This window comes from Monosiga brevicollis, genomic scaffold (genome assembly GCF_000002865.3).
Source record: "Monosiga brevicollis MX1 MONBRscaffold_31 genomic scaffold, whole genome shotgun sequence".
Taxonomy (NCBI): domain Eukaryota; class Choanoflagellata; order Craspedida; family Salpingoecidae; genus Monosiga; species Monosiga brevicollis.
In genome coordinates this window covers 321,488-341,020 of record NW_001865068.1, presented here as the reverse complement: position 1 = coordinate 341,020, position 19,533 = coordinate 321,488, and the positions used below count along the sequence as shown (strand labels likewise).

The window sequence follows — 19,533 nt, the reverse complement described above, 5'->3', positions numbered from 1 at the left end:
CAGATTCCAAATGTCAGACAAACGGATCGTTGTTGTATTGTCAGCACGGCGCACATCGCGAGATGGCGGAGGGAGCGGAGGCGGCAGCACCGGGAGCAGAGCCTGCGCCTCCTGTGCTGATGGGCAAGGGTGCTGTCCTGCTGGACCAGCAGTGGTTGGAGGCACTGCGCCAAGAGGCAGCAGTTTCGTCTGTGCCCCGCCCTGAACCCGATCGGCAACGCTTGAAGACCGGCCTGGCCGTCGCAGCGGCAGTCTCTGCGGGTGCGCTGTATGACCGTCGCGCAAGCATGTTCATCCTCTTCCTGGCTGACCACCCTGACGCATTTACATGTTAGGCGCGGTGGCATTGCTGGCACCGTTTCTATTGTCGGCCTTGCGGCGGGGTACCCCACCCTATTTGCCAACCAGCGAGCAGCAGGCAAGTGCCGCTCTTGAAAGTGCAGCCCTTGGGGGGGTCCCAACGAACATGTGCCTCTTTATCCTAAAACCGATTCCCATTTGACCTGCTCATCCCGCACTGGACTTGCTTCCTTTTTCATACTTGTTGCAGCTGGGACACGTGCTCCATGCCGTCAAGGGACAGCGCGGGCCCGTCTTGGAGCTCGGCTCGGGTGATGGCCGTGTTTTAATAGAGGTATGGAGGCTGTCTGGCTTCCCATGTCCCGCGTCCCAATTCTTGCGCATTTGAACTTGAGCTTATTTGGCCACGTGACTGTACACAGCTGGCTCGCCAATACGGCTTGCAGGGCACGGGTGTGGAGATCAACCCGTGGCTGGTCTTGCTGGCCAAGTGAGTTCTGCCACTTATGAACCGATTCCCGTCACCGCACGCCGACTCATCCGATTCACGCATGCCCTTGGCTTCCCATGCGTATCTTGCCAGGTGGAATGCGAGGCGTGCCGGTGTTGGCCACTTGGTGAATTTTCAGCGCACCGACATGTGGCAACATCCCACCGCACCCTATGGCACCATCGTTGTTTTCGGTGTCCAAGAAATGGTTGGTCAACCAGCTCACCTCTCGTACCTTAACCCCAGCTCAAATCAGGCAAGGAAGGGTGTGGCTCTCAAGCCGTGGCGCTTGTCTATGCGATATTGCAATCTGATCTGGTTGTGTCCTTAGATGCCGCGGTTGGCTGACAAACTCCGGCATGATCGGCTGAAATCTGATGCCCTTATTGTCAGCTGTCAGTTTGCCCTTCCACAAGTCACCCCAGAGCACGTGTACAACCCCGGCTTGACTGCTGTTTATCGGTATAGCGGCGCAGCCTTTACACCCTTGTCCCCATCCGGAAAATCGTGACCAATCAGCTTGCCAAGACCCCCTTTGAGACCAGCACCCAAAGCTGGCGCCCGAGTTCAATCTTTTTCTTCCTCGTGTTTGATTATGTCCTGTCACAGTCCAAAACGTCCAAAACGTCCTTGTGCAAACCGAGATATAGTCTGCGCTTTGTCTGAGAATGCCGTACCCCACTTTGTATGTTTGCAGCGCTCTCCAGTCACCTCGAATTATGGTGTTTGTGTTCTACCTTTGCCTTTGTTTTTGCCTTTGCTCTTGCTCCTGCCCCTGCCTCAGTATCATCTCTTCTGGTCCCTTTCATTCTCTGTATTGGATCACAACCACCAGTGTACTCGTCAGACTCGCGTCTTCCCTCGCGCCCTAAAAGAGCTAAGAGAGAGAGAGAGAGAGAGAGAGAGAGAGAGAGAGAGAGAGAGAGAGAGAGAGAGAGAGAGAGAGAGAGAGAGAGAGAGAGAGAGAGAGAGAGAGAGAGAGAGAGACGTCAAGCCTGAATGTAAACTCTTCAATTTCATTTTTTAAATTAAAAAAAAAAATTCTCTCCCCCTCCCCTTCCACCTGACACAACCGACCGTAGTCATGTCGTTTGGGGTGGTGGTCTACGCGACCGTGCTGATCTCGTTTGCGACGTATTGCTGGCTCTTCAACGTCGCTGTCCACCCAGGTTTGGATTTGGCTGGGCCTGCCCGCGCTCACGAAGCGATTGATCTCATCTCACTCTGCCACTTCTGGGCTGGCTTGGTCGCATTGTGCTGTCGCCTCTGGTAGTGGCCACGCTCTTCATCACCGTTCTTGTGCTGCTGGCCTGGGTTTCCTATCTGGGCTACTTGCCTCGCACCATCACCAGCGGGGTTGCACGCTTCCTTCGGCTGCCCAAGGAAGTGACCCACCTGTTTGGCGCCAAGCGCCCCTTTAATTACAATGTCATTGATGACTTTATCATCGTCGGTCGCCTGCCACGCGACGTGGCCGACTACGAACACCTCATTCGCGTACGACGCCTGTTTCATCATCTCAACGTCGCTCGTGTGCCGCCGTCCCGGAGCAACTTCGTTCGTCCCGTGCCACATGAACCCTCCCCGCCCTGGCGCCTTACGCCTTGTCTTTCCCCCTCGCTTAGAAATTTCGCATCCTAGCAGTCGTGGACTGCACCGAGACATGGGAACATCTTGTCCCCATCAGTGCCGTGCGCGCCGCCACAAATCTTGACATTCTGTATGCTTAGCTTGGGCCATTCAGACACTACCTACTTGCCCTTCACAATCACTCAAAGGCTCAAGCAGCCGTTCTAGCCACCAGCGTCTCACTGCTCTGGCCCCACGTAGCAACATTCGTACCCCCGACTACGCCGCTGTTGATTGGGAGGACCTACTCAAGGCCATGGAGTTTATCCGCCAGTATGCGAGTGGCGGGTTAGTGGCCCATCCCACTGCTTTTGGTCTCTTCTCTTCTCTCCTTTGTCCGGTCTTCAAGATGAGACAGCATTCGACAGGGCGCCTCATCAACACACCATCATTGTCATTGCCCCCGTTGTCCTAGCCATCGCGTTTACGTGCACTGCAATGGTGGAAAAGGACGGGCAGCAACCATTGCCACGGCCTGGCTCATGTTACGAGAGCGCCTCGACCTCAAATCTGCGCTCAAAGCCGTCAAGAGCAAGCGCAACATTACAAACCTCGCCAAGTTTGGCGGACTTCTACCCGTTTGGCACCTGCTTCAACGCTATGAGCGCTTTCTCCTGAGCAAGGATGCCTAATCGACCTGATGGGATAGGAAACCAGATGTTTGTACGCCCGTGCGCATTTCAAGTTTTGGCCCGACGCTGCCCGTGCGGATGGCGGAGGATGATACGAACGTTTTTTAAACAGCAGCAACACTAAATTGACAGACCCCAACACATTCTCATCACTGCACGCAATCGCTTGCCATTCAGTCTCTTGTTCCCTCTCCTTCCCACACACACGCGCACATTCTGCTCCTAGTTCTCAGTAGCTGGCACAGGTGCACTCACAGCCAGCAACTGGACAGGTCTCATGGTGCTCAAACCAATCCTGCAAACACTTGGCGTGAGCGCCATGACGACATGTCTGACACCAACTGAACCAAACATCAAAGCCATCCAGGGTATCGCGCGCCGAGGTGGGTTCAGGTGCGCCCTTGTCCTTGGCGACGCGATGGATGTGCGCAGGATTGCCCAACCGCTGCGCGCACACGGCACAGCGTGGTAGCGGCTTGCGGCACGAGGGACATCCATGCGCCGCCGTCCTATACCACCCATGCAACATCAGGAAGAGCCAGCGTGCCGTTTCATTCCCAATTCATTTTGATCCTTGTCCCATCTGAGCAAACAGAGGCGACATGAGGTCACATGTGTCAATACCACGCACCGTTGAGAGAGAGCAGAGGTGCGATAACGAGGATCGAGCGTGTTGAGTCGCTTCGAACAGGAGCTGCACTTGAGCGTCACCTGCAAGGTAATAGACCCATGCCGCAAAGCCAAATAAGCAGATACAAACGGACATGTCCCTATATGGGTGGGTTTCGACGTACCTGGCCCTTCACCGTCCGATTAGAAAGAAGCGCGTGCAACTTGACCTCGAGGCGTGCTCGATCCATCCAGCGACGCCATTGGTCGAGCAGGCGCCGATAACTGTCATACCTGTCCTCACCAACCAAGGTGCAAGGTCACATACACACAGACAGAGCATCAGACGCACGCAAGAAGCGAAAAGGCCACAGTCATCGCGATGCCCAAGCAGAGGCGTGCATTTCACAACTGGCAAGCGCTGCTGGGTGCCCCCGTACCAGCCGACAAATCGCTGATCACTATGCAGGTTACGGGCAGCTACAGTGCCCGTGGTGCGCTGCCGCTGCACCAGCTGTAGCATGCATGCGGCGATCAAGAACACCGACTGCACGTCGCCGGTGCGATCCAAGTAGGACTGCAAGATGGTCAGACCATTCTCACTGGCTCCAGTCAACAAAAGTCCATCCAACTGGCCTGAAGCCGTGACCTCCTGCACATTGAATCGACCCGAAGGTTCAAATGCGGTGTGAGCCCACGAGGATAGCTAGGATCAGGTTTCCACCTCTCTTGAAGAGACATACCGCAGTAATGTCCTTGATGCTTTGTTCGAGAGCCTCGTCGTTCAGGTAGCGACAGGCAAAAGCCAAACGATCAGTCAAGCGCATCCCGCGCTCCCGTAGCACCTCCTGTCCAACCAAGCATTAGCATTGAGAAAAGTCGGCATGTTGATTGGCAGATGGGGTTGGCGGCAAACTATCCTTGACGCCCCGGCTGGCGATCTGGCGGCAGCACATACCGAGTAATCAGTGCCATCCGAGGTGAGAAAAGCCAGACCAGCGCGCAAATAAGGATTGGTGAGTTGTGCCTTGAGCTGTGCGCAGGTTTGACGCCAGAAACGGTTGGAGGTGGCATCTGGTTGATAGCCTGCCAACGTCATGGCGTAAGACACCAAAATAGGGTCTGACTCCAGGCCCTGCTGCTGGCGGTGGCTAGTCAGGCAGGCCATGGCACGCTCGATATTCTGACAAAACAAGGCAGTGGCAGCCGCTCGCTCAAACTCTTGCCGAGTCTCCAACCTGTCGGACATCAAAACATTGTCAACATGCACGCTTTTGCTAGATGGGAGAGACAGTAAACACCTCAGCCCAGCGGCTCGACAAAGGGTAACAAAAAAAAAAAAAAAAAAAAAAAACCAACCGCCGCAACTTGATTTCAATCTCTTCGGCATCTGTGCGCCAATTGCAAATCTATTCGGGTCGTTTAAGGCACATCGGAAGAAAGTGTCAAGGCAGTAGGCAACATCCAAGGCACTGCCAAGCTGGACGGAGGCATCTCGTCACAATCAGATGGAAAAAAATCACCTGCAGGGCGAGATTGCGTTGTGGAGTTGCATCGTGGGTGGCAACCACAATGGCTTGGTTGTAATCGACGCGAGCGCTGGTGGGCTGCAAGTTTTGCAGATGCTGGCAGACGAGGAGTCATGCGGTGAGGCGACGAGACGCAGGTGTGTGGGTACAAGCAGTGCCCCCTGCTGCAATTTAATAGAGGTTCCCCAATCTGCGTTTGGCCGTACCTCGGATGGCAGGTGCAAAGCCTGAACTACGCCAAAAAAGCTTGATGCGGCATCCTGGTAGCCCTAGAGTAACGTTGAAGACAAGGCCGAGAGTGAGGGTGATGGCATTAGGCTGTGGGGCTCGAGCTGGTGGAATCATTTCATCCGGCTGTGCCGTCACCAACAACTCACCTGTAGCCATCGCCAAAGGTCACACAACCGATCATCTTGGTCGGCCGTTATTTCGAGATTTTTGTTGACATCCAACCCATAGCCCGCATCAAGGCGATCACGCATTAGCATGCTAATATCCGAGGCCTGCAAAGCTCAGGGCATACTCGTGAGTTTGTTGTGACCTAGTTTTAAAGTGCCAAACCACACAGCACAGGCAGCTCGGCGCGAGCAATAGCACAACGGCACAATGAGGTCTTGATCTGACTCGCACCTGCGCTGCTTTGCGGTCTACGCTGCTAAGCAGCTGGCCCGGAGCGCCCCGAGACATAACCATGCCTAAGGCGCACAAAGGATCAAGTGTGGGGGTCATTGCAAGCAGTGACGAATGGGCGGTGGATGGGATGACCGAGATTTGCCTAACCTTGACAAGAGAGCGCCACGACGTTGTGGTAGGGCGCGCGCAGTCGACACAGTTGACCACTGGCTGTGATGCTCAGCATCTCGGCGGGAACGTGGGGGTTCCAGGCAAAGGCCGCCACGGGTTCGGGGGCAGAGGAAGATTGCGTCATTGTACTCATTTCCACATCCTCCTGCGCATCAGGTGCACGCAGATGGTGAGATACAAGCCGAGCGGACTGCCACACTGGGCACATCCAGGCCAAACCCAGCGGATGGCAAGAAGTGATAGGGAAAGGCTTGTATCAACAACGTACCCCGCCGGCAGCAGAGCGCTCAAGGCGCCAGTGGTAATCAGTGATGTGTACGCAGTCGCTGTCCTTGGACAGCACGCCCATCAGGCCCGGCCTGGAGGTGACAGGTGCGTGAGGCACTTGAGACTTTTGGAGACTGATGTAGGAGAGCACGCAGATAGCGAGGGAGAACATACAAGGTAGAGCACCAATCCAAGCTGATGGGGTTGGAGCAGTGGGGGCTGTGAACGGGCTTGACTGTTTTGCGTAAATCAAAAAGCTGCACTTCCTGGCCACTGATACTGATAAGTTGGTCGGGGTTGTTGGGGTTGATGCGGACGCGATTGCAGGCTTTGCGGGTGACGCGTTGCCCTTCCGAAGACGAACGCAAGTCATACAGCGAGATGCCGGCAGCATGTCTGTGACACATGGGCAAAGTACGTTGCGCGTGCGCATCAGCACTCATGTGCTTGGGGCACCAAGAAGTCAAGCGCCCCAGAATAGGAAAACCCACGTACCCGACGACGAGTTGTGCCGTCTCAAGGTTGCGCCAGGCAAGGCTAGATACGCCCTCGCCTACATTGATCTCAATCAGACCGGGCACCCGATGCAGGGCCTGGAATTGTGGTGCCCCATCATTGTCGCGAGTGCAGTGGAAATGAGGGGGAGGCCAAAAGGGGGTTGGGCGTGCAAAGGGGGGGGGGGGTGAATGGCAACCAACGTTGGAGCGACTACTGGCGTGGCGAGTCATGCTGTCAGGGTGACGGCGGCGATCATAAAGGTTGACCATGGCGGTGCTGACATCGTAGATGTACAGAGTCCCTTCGCGACTCTGACCCTTGGGATCCTTCTGAAATCCCACTACACGACGTGCGATATGGCAAACAAACCCATGTTGAGCAGGCAGGATCACTGGGCGGCTGAGAGGTAAAGCACGTGTGTGAGGCGGCGCGAGAACCCAACCGGCAAGCAAATTGGTATTCTTGGGCTGCCATTGCACATCGGTTACGACTCGCGCCAACCGAGGCACCAAGATCTTGGCTGCTCGCTTGTCACTGTCGTTGGCGGGATCCACATCCTGGAGATGGACTGCACCGACACCACGGGAAAGGCAGGCACAATGGCCAGTGAGACGGGTGTTAATCCTGCCGTCGATTCTGAGATGAATGCAGGAGCCAACGAGGAATGGGGGGCCAAGTTTGCGTACCAGTGCCGTTGTGACACCCGATGGCGAGCAGATGACTGCCTGAGCGCGGCTGCCTGAAGCGTTGATGATTGAGCTCTTTGAGCAGGCGCATTTGCAGGCAAAAAAGTATCAAGAGGCAAGCAGCAAGCACGCACCATTCAGCAACAATCTTGTGCAGGTAAACTTCGTCTGTCAGGGCACAGTCCTCCAGCGGCTGCGATTGAACGAAACGCAAGCGTGTTGAGCGTTACATTCCCGCTGCCAGCATCAACCATCGGTTTTCGCCCCTCCAGGCACACACACACGCACACAAACGCACGGACAGACGCACGGACAGACAAAAAGACAATTGCACGGACCTCCAGTGCGCCATTATATGCCCGAATACCCTTTCCCAAGGTGATGACCAGATTCGGATCCAGCGGATGCGGCCGAATCGCCGCTGCCGACGCCATCTTGCAAGACACGATCAAAATCAAAAATGGAGGGGAGAGTTGCTTTTGTGTGTGTGTGTGTGTGTCTGTGTGTGTCTGTGTGTGTGTATCTGTGTGTGTGTGTGTGTGTGTGTGTGTGTGTGTGTGTGTGTGTGTGTGTGTGTGTGTGTGTGTGTGTGTGTGTGTGTCTGTGTGTCTGTGTGTGTGTGTGTCTGTTTGTGTGTGTCTGTTTGTGTGTGTGTGTGTGTGTGTGTGTGTGTGTCTGTGTCTGTGTCTGTGTCTGTGTCTGTGTGTCTGTGTCTGTGTGTCTGTGTCTGTGTCTGTGTCTGTGTCTGTGTCTGTGTCTGTGTGTCTGTGTCTGTGTCTGTGTGTCTGTGTCTGTGTGTGTCTGTGTGTCTGTGTGTCTGTGTGGCAGGTATCGATGTATCGGTATCAGTTTCGGTGTCAACTGCTCTCTGATCCCAAGTACTTCATTGTTCACGAGATCTTGGCGAAAGAATGTATGTAAAAGGGCAACAACGCAACGAGGGCCAAGCCACAGTTAGATGTCAATTGATATGAAAACTTGCACAAAGACGGTAAACCAGCCAGACCCACTGCACTTCAACATGCGCTGTTGGAGAAGGGGATCCAGCGACAACCAGAAAAAAAAAATCAAAAACTCACGTTACAAAGGTAAGGGGATGGAGACTGTCATTATGCACCGCGCGCGGCGCGACGCTTAACAAACCATCTCGATGGCGGGAACACAGCCGCAAGACACAACAGGATGTTTACCAGTCATCGCCAAACTTGAACGAGTTGACGGCGCCAGAGTTGATGACGCCGCCGCGGTAGGAGCCACGTTTCTTCTTGGTCTTCTCGTGACGGAAGGACTTGCCCCGGGTGACCATGAGGTCGCGGCTTGCCTTGGCGCCCCAGCCATCCTGGCCAAAGGCAGCCTCATATGAGTTGTCGGCCAGCTCGTCGCGCACAACAACGTCCTCGGCAATGACGCGGCGGAACGGAGTGGAGTTGCGCGAGCGGTTGCCCTTGGAGCTGTTGGGGCGGGATGCCGCATTGCTCTTGGGAGTAGCAGCCGACTCCTCAGCCTTGCTCTTCTTGGCTTCAGGCTGAGCCTCCTCGACCTTGGCACTTCGCTTCTTGTTATCCTTTTGCTTTTTCTCCTCCTCTTCCTCGCTGGAAGAGTCGCTGTCACTGCTATCGCTGCTATCACTGCTGCCCTCCTCCTTCTTCTCCTCCTTCTCCTCCTTCTTCTCCTCCTCCTCGTCCTCGTCCTCGTCCTCGTCCGAGCTGCTGCTGTCATCGTCCGAGCTGCTCTTGGCCTCCTCCTTCTTTTCTGCCTTGTCATCATCCTCATCATCGTCATCGGAGCTCTCTTCGTCGCTGCTGCTCTCGGCCTTTGCTTCCTTCTTATCCTCCTTCTCGTCAGAGCTCTCCTCATCCGAACTCTCCGAGCTCTCCTCCTCGCTGCTGCTCTCCTCCTTCTTGGCCTTTTTGCTCTTCTTCTCCTTATCCGAGCTATCCTCATCCGAGCTATCCTCATCCGAGCTATCATCATCCGAGCTATCCTCATCCGAGCTATCCTCATCCGAGCTTTCCTCATCAGAGCTGTCCTCATCAGAGCTGTCCTCATCAGAGCTGTCCTCATCAGAGCTGTCTTCCTTCGCCTCAGCCTTCTCGGCTTTTTGAGCATTGAAAAAGCGCAAAGCCTCCTCGATGGTAACAGGCACTTCCACATCTTCCTCAACCTGGAAACCCCAGCAATCAAGCAAGCCGCGGCGTGAGCCTCCAATGCGTGGCCTCTTTGCCTCACTACCCAACTCACCAACCAACTCCGCTGATCCAAACAAGGTGACACGCGCGCTTACCTCGAGCTTGGCCCGCAGCTTCTCGCCCAGCTTCTTGTTGCGGCTCACCACATACTGCACCACCGCAGCGTCCATGACCTTGGTCGTTGGTTCCGACATGGCGTCAATTTCGTCCCCACGCGGGCAAGGAGAATCTATTGATCGTTTGCCAACCCCATCCAATGAGACCATCAAATGCTGCTCGAACCACAGCCCCTCCTTGCAACAAACACACACAGGAGAGCTCCATCTGCCATGTATCCCGGCCTTTGAAACCATCCCCTGCCCGTTCCTTCCCCCCCCAAGACCTCCGCAAAGCATTCGGACGGGCGCCCTCTGCGAATCATCTCACCTCGTGCCTTTGACTTAAACTGCTCGCTCTCTCTCTCTCTCTCTCTCTCTCTCTCTCTCTCTCTCTCTCTCTCTCTCTCTCTCTCTCTCTCTGTGCGTTCTCTCTCTCTCTCTCTCTCACTCACACGTGGGGCAACACACACACATGAAAAAGATGACAATGTGGTTCGTCATGAATTATGTCTGACATTTAGTGCTGGACTGCTTTTGACGTTTGTTGGGAACGGCTTTGGGCCGTCATTCTCCTTTCAGGCACACACACACACACGGCACAGCCGGGGGAGCGGGGACCGTGCCGCTGGTCGTGCATTTGAAAAACAATTACCAAATGCCTATGTTGGTGGTTTAAACGATACCTGGCGTCCAAAGCTGCCAGCCGGGTTTGCGGGAGATAGCGCGAGGGCTGTGCAGCAAAGATGACCGAGTTTGGATATGATCCCAGTCGCATCGGCACGTCCGAGACAGCTGCCCAGGTGAGCATACATTGTGCGTCGTCCAAGCCTCCCTACACACCTCACCGCTTCCTTGCTTTACCTTTGCCCCCCTTCTCCCCTGCTGCTGCAGCTCTTGGCCAGGGTCAACCGCATCAATTTTGGCGATTTGGGGCTACACACGACCCGCCCGCTACACTCGGGCGACCTTTTGGCGCTGAGCGCAGAGGACACACGCAATCAACCCTGGATTTTCAAACTGGCACTCTCCATCTTATGCGAACACCTCATGCCGACCAGCTGTGGTGGCCGAGAAAGCAGTGCACACCTCATCATTTGTGCCCATACTTTCCCCGCCTTTGAGTTTTCCGACTTGCTGCTCGCTGCCATTCACGAAGGTGCCGCTGAGTACGGTGCACCGAGCGACGCTGCCACCGTGCTTGGCTGGCATCGAGCCGCCATGAATCGCATCGTGGTTACGCATTGCCTCTCCCTCACTGAGGTGCTGGCCTTGGCACGGCAAATCAGTGCCCGGGACACCTCCCTGGTCCTCCTGCTTGGCCTCGACGCCATCTCGGCCTCACACAAGACCGTGCGCCGTCATGTGGCAGCTGTCACCGCACTACACCAGCTGCACCGATCTGTCGCACGCACTGGTGGCCTCTTGGCTTTTGCTGCGCATCGCGAGCTGGTGCGCGTCGCCCTAAGCACGCTCAAGGAGCAAGGGACTCACGCGCGACTCAGCTTGACGGCACGTCATGGCAAGCTCTTAACGGAAATCTTTGGGCCAGGCCACACCCGCGCAGCCCTCCCGCTATCAGCTCGCGAGTCGGGTCGCCTATATGTGTCGACCAACTCTTCCCTGGGTGGGAGCTCGAGCTAAGCCGATGCAGACCCAAGCGCCGTTGTCGTAGGGGTTGTTTGCTTTTGTTTTTGTTTTTGTTTTGTTCTTTTTGTTCTGAGCTGCTGCGCAGCCTGATACGGCTGACACTGGTAATGACGCATCCTTGTCGATGACTGCCGAGCATGAACGATCTGATGCCGTTTTCCTATTGTGCCCGCCCTGCCCCTTGCTCATGCAGGCCGGGCAAGCTAATCGACTGAGTTTGTTGTCCCCCAATGATGTTGACCAAAGGCAGAGCGTGCTTTCTTATGGGAATCGAATAAGTTAGCAACCCTCACCATCAGCGCAAGCTAGTTGGGCGGTGCGTGCACCAAGTGAACGTGCTGCGATGCAGCATCCAATGACACGCGGGCCAACGCCCGAACCGCTTGGCGGTCTGCAATGTCAGGTGCCCACTGGGCATGTTGGGCTTCAATCCAGGTCTGATAAAGCTGGTCGTATCCATATCTATTTGCACCACAACACCACGCACAAGCGCTTGAGATGGATGTAGCGTGGTAGATGACAGCCGAGCTCAAACGTGCATTTCGCTTCAGTTGATTCACATACAAGCACGCCCTTTTCTCTCTCCCTCTCTCATTTTTCCGTGACCTCTGCTTGTCTCTCTGTTCACTCTTCCATGCGTGGCCACCACCGGTCACCAACCTGGCCAGCTGGGCATGATAATTGTGAAGCACCCACTCAATATCCTCCAGCTTGAAACGTTGAAAGCCAAGACCAATTGAGTGCTTGGTGCGTGTCTCAGTCCCGCTCTGCTTGCGGCGATACGTGTTGAGGCGGTCCATCTGCGCCACCCGCAGCAGCGCCGACTCTGACCACGGAGCCATTAGTACAGGCATGTGCGGTCAAGGTCTCATCCCTCCATGACGTGTGAAGACAACGGAGCAAGGGAAAAGCAACCATGATACCTTGCAGCCCGTAGTAGGTCCAGAGACCAGCATGATGCAGGAGCTTGCGTAGCACTGCGATCGGGTCCTGCAAGAGGTCTTCATATCTGTAGATGAAACGCCCGCCATGCTGCTGCCACCAAAAGTCGTGGTGGAGGCTCCAGATGTCCATAAACGCGCGCAGCTCCTGTTAGAAAGGGACCATTGAGGAGCTGCAGTTGCACCGGCGTGTATTGTGGTGATTGTCATGAGGGGAAAAGACTGACCGTGTATGGCTGAGCGTGGGCCCCTTCGTGAGCTTGGGTGTACCGAAGCTGGGGGCGGGGAGCGACAGCGTGAGTTGCATCAACTCATTCTGTGGTCTCTGACTGCAGAGTACATGACACTCACCCAGGCCTCAAAATTATCCAGGGGATTGCGAACCGCCACAAGTGCATAATGAACGTCTTGCACATCCGATTGGCCAGCACGCAAGTGCGTCAAAACGTCGTCGGGAGATGCAAACGGAAAATGGGACTGCAGGGCAAGCGCAAAGACATCGACATGGGTCAGGCATTGCTCAATTTGGTGTCTCACCACCAGGCACCTACAGGGAGGGGCCCCAGGATTTGGTTACATATTGCCGAATCACCCACCTTGATCACGGCCGCATCGAAAGGGCTGGCGGGTTGCACCAAGGTGCAGTCTTGAAGCCAGCCACAGGCTGGGACAAAAGAGCCATGTCCCGAGGATTTAGCGCCCGGCTCTTCAAAGACGCTCTCCGTGGCCACTCCCGTCGAGGCTTCGAGCATGCCACGCATCCAGCCGTTGCCTGACCGAGCAATGGAAGCGAGCACGAGGCGGTACTGTTGACCCGCTCCTACTACGACCTGCGCCACGCAGATGAGAATGTGCTGAGGCACGGGTGCAGGCCAACACGGTGACGTCGAATCGTCACCAACCTCAAGCGTTCCAGCAGCCAAGATCTCCGGTTGATTTGCCCGGTGCTGCTTGACATCCGATGCAAGCCGTCAGGGTCAGCGAGGCGCATTTGCATGCACGCAGGCAGATGAGCACAGAACAACCTTACCCCTCCGCGCGACGGCGGCTCTGCTGCCGGTTGGTTGAGCATGAGGAGCACCAGGACACACAAAAGCACGCCTGTCAAGGACAGGGCCCACCGCATCCGCTGGGCCAACATCGCTCACGATGCCCCCCCGCCCGCTTTTAAAACACGCAAAATTTAATACTCCCGATTAAATTTTGACTGAAAATTAAATTTTGTTTTTTGCTTTTTCTGTTTTCAAGTCAGTTGTGTGCTGTTCAAAAATCTCTCTCTCTCTCTCTCTCTCTCTCTCGCTCTCACCTCCCAAACCTCTCAAACCTCTCAAACCTCTCAAACACGTATCTAACGTGCGTTGAATGGCGAATGAATGTGTAAAGGCACTTGTGCTGACTGCATACGGGCAGCTGGGCCGTGGACTTGTACTTGGTTGTTTGCAGGCCTAGCACGCGGAGGTAGGGTTGTCAATTCCGATATCAAGGATGCTCGATATGCTACTCGGAAATGCTTATTCTCGGCTCTACATCGTGACCAGATAACTTGGACAGATGGGGCCAAAGCGCACTCAGTCGGTACGGGCAAGACCACATTCGGCCATGCGCTGGTCAATAAAGTCATAAAAGTCACTGTGTTCGGCCATGCATGCCTGGTAGCGAGCGTCGGAGGGTACTTTTCGGGCTTGCTCCGCCATGCGGGCGATGAGCAGGTGGGCGAGATTTTTGACGCCCACGTTGATGGCGCAGGCCGGGAGTGCGTCAAATTTGGCGTCGATGCGAGCGGTAAATTGGACAAAGGTACCCGAGCGGCGGTCCATATCGGCATTAATCTCGGCCGGGGTCAGAAGAAAGGCCGTGTGGGTGACTTCGAGGGGAACGGCGCCGGCGTCGGCAGCATCCTGTGGGATAGCTAGGTCAGTGCGACCGAAACGCTGGCGGAGGGCCTCGAGGTGCGTATCGTCGTTGACCGAGTTCATCATGATGACAATCTGACGGCGCGCTTCCGTGGGCTCCATGCAATCGACGCCGTCAACAAACAAGTCACCACAACGGTTGCTAAAGGGCCAAGGAAGGCGCACCCGCATGTGTGTCCAGAGCTTGGTGCGATGGAGGTTGTAGACGACGCGGGACTCGGCGACGCCGAGAGAGAAGGCAGAAGGGAGCCATTCGGGGTGGTACTCAACTTCATATAAGACGGCCATGATCTGTCGCAGGGGCTCATCAATCCAGCCCTCAACGCGGACGCAGACAAATGGGCTGTCATCCTCCAGGCGGTAGTAGGTCGTACTGTTGTCGTCCTGACGCTGGAGGGTCCAAGCCTCGACGGCGTCCAGGTCTTCGCGAACGTGAAGCACGGCCTCGGCCGTAGCCCGCATGACGCGAATGTCGTGATTGGTGTTAATCTCTGCCAACATATCAGCTGCTTCACCCGCGGCCACGTCGTCTTCGTCTGATACGCGGCACGTGTTTTCGGGAGTGATGAGCTGGGCTTCGAGGGTACATAGCGCCCGGTAAGCCAGGAGCAGCTTGTCCTGCTGGCAAAGCGTCTTGATGGCGTCCAGTTGTTCGCGGAAGGAGGTCGCATCTGCGGCTGTCGCCGCATCTGCAGCGGCAGGCGGAGATGATGCCATGATTGCCCTCTGTTGGATATCAATGACTGGTTCAGCAGAAGCAGCAGCAGTAGCCCCGGCAGTGTCAGGCCCGGCAGTGCCAGCCCCGGCAGTGTCAGTCCCCTGGCAGGAGCCACCTGCAGCAGCAGCGGGAGCAGCTTGCGAGTGGAAAAAAAGGCGTCGAGAAAGCAGGCAAAAAAGGCAGTAGCACGAGCGGGAAGCAACAAACATAAAAAAACAGGAACGCAATCAACAGGAGACCCAGCCGGCGGCGAGGCGAGGCAGCAACAGCACACAGGGAGCACAGGAGGCGGCGCCGCGGCAGCGGGACCAGCAGCTCGTTGGAGGCGACTTGTTCCGGGCGGATTTCAATTACAAATTAAGAGGATATCTGAGTGTTCCCTAATTTCAACGGGAAATTGTCAGCTCAAATGGTTATCTGACAAAGTGTCCTTAAAATATGCAACCGGAACTGTCCCTTCGAGGCCACACTGAATCAGGTCTCACACTCAAAATGTCAGCAATTCTACCCTTGCTTGGGGCACTGGTCAGTCAGTGTGCACCTTTACCACACGTGCATTATACTTGTTGGGCCATCAGCCGTAGCGTCCGCTCTTGCAGCAACACACACACACACACACACACACACACACACACACACACACACACACACAGAAATCCTCTCTCTCGAGTTCGGTTGCTACGGACAGCGGGAATGCTACATAGTACATGTAGTATGCTGCTAGTCGTGCAGGGCGCGTGCTTTGACAGTGAGTGATAGGGCGCTAGTGAGTTTTTTTTTATATATTTTTCTCGGTGGTGGCAGAGTCGGAAGCCCCTGGTTGGTGGTGCTTTGCGGCATGGCATGGTGAAGGGAGGGAAGGGTTGGCATGATAGAAGAGAGCGTCATGATCCATTCTCATTCGCTGGTGGTGCTGCGCCGACAACATCTAGCTCGCAGGGGGATCGAGCACCCTCGGGTCTCTGCGGATCGTTGTGCACACTCCTTCCGCCGCGCTCAGTGTATGTCTCCGTTTGGGGCCCATGACTTTAGCAACCAAATCCCCACCTCCGCCCTCGCTCCCCCACCTTCTCCCGAATTGGTTGGGGCCATGAATCATAACCAGCGCACCCCCTCGCCACACAACTGCCCCCTCTTGTCCGCCCTTACCTCAATTCGCTCCCATCCCATCTCCTTATCAACCATCTTATTCAAACTCTGCTCGACTCAATCGGGGGCCTGCCTGCCTCAGTCTGCCTCAGCGCCCCGCCACCGCTGACCAGGTGACTAGCAACTACGCTATCGACCCACCTTTGCCTATCATTTCACCCCGCCAGGCTCCTCTTCTCCATCTGGCCCCGTTTACACCTTTCAGCGACGGACAACATCATTTCCCCCCAGCCCTCTGCCCACACACCCTTTGACATCGTCCTCCGTTCACACACACACTCTCTCTCTCTCTCTCTCTCTCTCTCTCTCTCTCTCTCTCTCTCTCTCTCTCTCTCTCTCTCTCTCTCCCCCTTTTCTCCCCTTTGCACCTTGACGGCTCTACATAATACCACTTGTCCCTTAACAACAGTCACAGCAACGTAGCTCGCTTTTCGACCTCGGCGCCGCTTTGGCCGCCAATATCCCGAGTGAACGGCACCGCCTATCATGTTCCGCATGACGAGCACCGAATCCCCGGGGCCAGCCTCCCACAGTGCTGCTGATTTCGGTTGGTCATCAAGTCCTGTCGCTCTGCTCCTTTTGCCTTGCCTGCCCGGTGCGCTCACCCTGCCGTTTCAATGCAATCCCGATTCCAGGCAAGACTTCAACCATCAAAAGCTCCCCGGCCTTTTCCATCAAGGGCCGGCACCCGAGCGCAACGACTCGCATCGGCCCCGGTGAGTGGACCCCCTTGCCCGCCGCGGCCCCACTTCCCCCAAACGCTGTCACTCGATGACAGCCGTCAAGCACTCATGCCGTGCCTATGCAATGACAGGCCCCGGTGATCACCACACCGAAAATGGCACCAATGCCATCTCCTCCCAGCATCGCTCTCCTGCCTGGACCCTCCAAGGCCGCGCCAAGGAATCCACGTTAGCCCCTCACATTCTCCGCCTTGAAGCTCACACACATGTCCTTTGATGCAAGGCCTCACCGCCATCTCCGTTTTGTTTTTGGTTTTTTAGCCTCGAGCAAAGCCCCGGCCCCGCTGCTTTTGATGGCATCAACACCACCATTCGGTTGGTGCCCTCCCTTGATGCTTTGCCCCTACACCCCACTCTTCTTCTTCTTTTTTTCTTCCTTTCCATTTGACTGACGCAAGTGTTGAGACAAATGAACACTCACCCTCGGTGCCGTCTTCCAGCAAACCACCTGCGTTTACCATGTCGAGCCGTCATAAAGACTTGAGTGAAGACCGCCACGGTCCAGCCCCCAACGCCTACAATGCAAATGGTAATTGTCCTTGTCACCGTACCCGAGTTTGCTCGAAAACAATGCCTCATGCGCATGGGATGTCCATCTCCTCTCTGGCATTCATCAGACCATTCTGGGACCAAAACAGCCCCCGCATTCTCGATCAAAGGCCGCCATAATGACAATCTGTACGTCGTCGTCAACTCCCGTTCGATTTTCATCGCGCGTATACCTGCTCCCTTAGCACCATCCACTTTGCCTCACCCTGCGGCCTCACCCTGCGACACGTCCTCCAGCTCCAACATTGGCCCTGGCCCCGGCGCTCTTGATGTCACTCGCAGCCTGGATTATAGCAGCGCGGTACGATCATTGCTTACAACCAGTGTGCAGTTGCTGTTCTCAAGATTCATTCATAATTCTCATCTCCATATTTTCTCTTCCTGTTGGCTGCATATAGGTCAAAGGCACCCCTTCCTTTTCCATGAGCGGCCGTGCCAAGGACCTCGCGAGCAGCAACGCGCCAGGCCCAGGTGCATACAACAGCGAGGACGCAGCCCGCTACAAGAAGGCGCCCGCCTTTTCCATGAGTGGCCGTGCCAAGGAGGATGCTGCTCGCCTGGGCCCGGGCCCTGGCGCCTACACTACCCCGGATGCACTCTCCAAGCTGAGCGCCTCCATCAAGGGCCGTCCCAAGTCATCGCTCTCCACCGATTCGCCCGGCCCCGCCTACAACGTGGACTATGGCAAGACGGTGAAGAAGTCGCCTGCGTTTAGCATGACAGGCCGGGCTCGGGACCAGCGGAACGACCAGGCGCCTGGACCAGGCACCTATGCAGTGGCCGCCAACCCAAACCACAAGAAGCCCCCTGCGTTCTCCATGAGCGGGCGCAACAAGGAGCTCATGGATGCTTCGGGCCCGGGGCCGGGAGCGTACAACACACCGGATGCGCTGTCCAAGCGTGGCGCTTCGATCAAGGGCCGGCATGAGAAGAAGTCGAACAACCACTCACCAGGACCGGCATATAGCGTGGACATTTCCAAGACGACCAAGGGTGCGCCTTCGTTCTCGATGGGTGGTCGCACCAAGGATCTCGCAAGCAGCAACGCGCCAGGCCCAGGTGCATACAACAGCGAGGACGCAGCCCGCTACAAGAAGGCGCCCGCCTTTTCCATGAGTGGTCGCGCCAAGGAGGATGCTGCTCGCCTGGGCCCGGGCCCTGGCGCCTACACTACCCCGGATGCACTCTCCAAGCTGAGCGCCTCCATCAAGGGCCGTCCCAAGTCATCGCTCTCCACCGATTCGCCCGGCCCCGCTACAACGTGGACTATGGCAAGACGGTGAAGAAGTCGCCTGCGTTTAGCATGACAGGCCGGGCTCGGGACCAGCGGAACGACCAGGCGCCTGGACCAGGCACCTATGCAGTGGCCGCCAACCCAAACCACAAGAAGCCCCCTGCGTTCTCCATGAGCGGGCGCAACAAGGAGCTCATGGATGCTTCGGGCCCGGGGCCGGGAGCGTACAACACACCGGATGCGCTGTCCAAGCGTGGCGCTTCGATCAAGGGCCGGCATGAGGAGAAGTCGAACAACCACTCACCAGGACCGGCATATAGCGTGGACATTTCCAAGACGACCAAGGGTGCGCCTTCGTTCTCGATGGGTGGTCGCACCAAGGATCTCGCAAGCAGCAACGCGCCAGGTACGACATAAAAGGCCCTGCTTTGTTGCCCTATCCTGCCCTTTGTCATGGTAGACGCAATAATATGCTCATGGTTGTATGCCTGGGTCTCATTTTATTTCCTGTCTTTGACTTTTCATAGGACCGGGACAGTACTCGGTTCGCGATGCTAGCAGCGGGGCCATTTCATTCGGTGTCCGTTATCCAGACAAGGTGGGCATTTTGCCCGAGTAGCAGCGTTGCTCGACGAATTGTCTGACGCGATATAGCTCGGCTTGTCGTGCCGTCGGCTGACTTGTTTCTTAGTTTCTTTTTTAAAAGTGCTGCCATCTTGCAGTGCCAGTGATGTGTTGCCTGTGAATGTGTACTTTCCCTCCCCCTTTTTACTGACCTGTGAAGCGCCTCTTTGTCCAACTGGCTTGCCACTCTTGTTCTCGACCCCGACAACTCCAGCCCAACACAGATACATGGTGTCTGTTGTAACCCCTTAGTCTACGCGCCGTTTTCATGGGTATGGGGATTG

At 55.9% G+C, this 19,533-nt stretch overlaps 5 protein-coding genes across 5 annotated transcripts in view; 2 read left to right on the top strand and 3 right to left on the bottom strand.

Moving 5' to 3' along the window:
• Positions 1-3,280: 3,280 nt before the first annotated feature.
• Positions 3,281-7,878, bottom strand: MONBRDRAFT_29084 (uncharacterized protein; the record flags this gene model as incomplete). The annotated part of the gene is made up of 20 exons (XM_001749490.1): positions 3,281-3,560; positions 3,683-3,762; positions 3,846-3,954; positions 4,101-4,312; positions 4,404-4,508; positions 4,619-4,898; positions 5,020-5,069; positions 5,184-5,285; positions 5,396-5,458; positions 5,567-5,692; positions 5,820-5,884; positions 5,970-6,138; positions 6,262-6,394; positions 6,435-6,656; positions 6,756-6,853; positions 6,959-7,098; positions 7,201-7,326; positions 7,445-7,497; positions 7,579-7,637; positions 7,783-7,878. The coding sequence occupies 20 exons, from the start codon at positions 7,876-7,878 to the stop codon at positions 3,281-3,283; spliced, it is 2,568 nt and encodes an 855-aa protein (XP_001749542.1).
• A 2,590-nt stretch (positions 7,879-10,468) lies between these two features.
• MONBRDRAFT_38779 (uncharacterized protein) lies at positions 10,469-11,486 on the top strand (the record flags this gene model as incomplete). Its single annotated transcript, XM_001749552.1, has 3 exons — positions 10,469-10,531; positions 10,623-11,180; positions 11,456-11,486. Coding segments are annotated over exons 1-3 (645 nt in total), but the record flags the coding sequence as incomplete, so codon positions are not given.
• Positions 11,487-12,134: 648 nt separating this feature from the next.
• Positions 12,135-13,460, bottom strand: MONBRDRAFT_11714 (uncharacterized protein; the record flags this gene model as incomplete). The annotated part of the gene is made up of 4 exons (XM_001749489.1): positions 12,135-12,467; positions 12,671-12,796; positions 12,916-13,149; positions 13,350-13,460. The coding sequence occupies 4 exons, from the start codon at positions 13,458-13,460 to the stop codon at positions 12,135-12,137; spliced, it is 804 nt and encodes a 267-aa protein (XP_001749541.1).
• A 427-nt stretch (positions 13,461-13,887) lies between these two features.
• Positions 13,888-14,949, bottom strand: MONBRDRAFT_11713 (uncharacterized protein; the record flags this gene model as incomplete). The annotated part of the gene is made up of 1 exon (XM_001749488.1): positions 13,888-14,949. One exon carries the CDS (start codon positions 14,947-14,949, stop codon positions 13,888-13,890), a length of 1,062 nt encoding a protein of 353 aa, XP_001749540.1.
• A 2,352-nt stretch (positions 14,950-17,301) lies between these two features.
• Positions 17,302-19,533, top strand: part of MONBRDRAFT_38778 (uncharacterized protein) — a gene marked incomplete at its 5' end in the record, with an annotated part of 3,861 nt that continues 1,629 nt past the window's right edge. The window contains 5 exons of the mRNA XM_001749551.1: positions 17,302-17,371; positions 17,460-17,692; positions 17,790-18,670; positions 18,802-19,031; positions 19,153-19,223. Of these exons, the coding sequence (XP_001749603.1) occupies positions 17,302-17,371; positions 17,460-17,692; positions 17,790-18,670; positions 18,802-19,031; positions 19,153-19,223 (1,485 nt within the window). The remainder of the gene's footprint in view (positions 17,372-17,459; positions 17,693-17,789; positions 18,671-18,801; positions 19,032-19,152; positions 19,224-19,533) is intronic.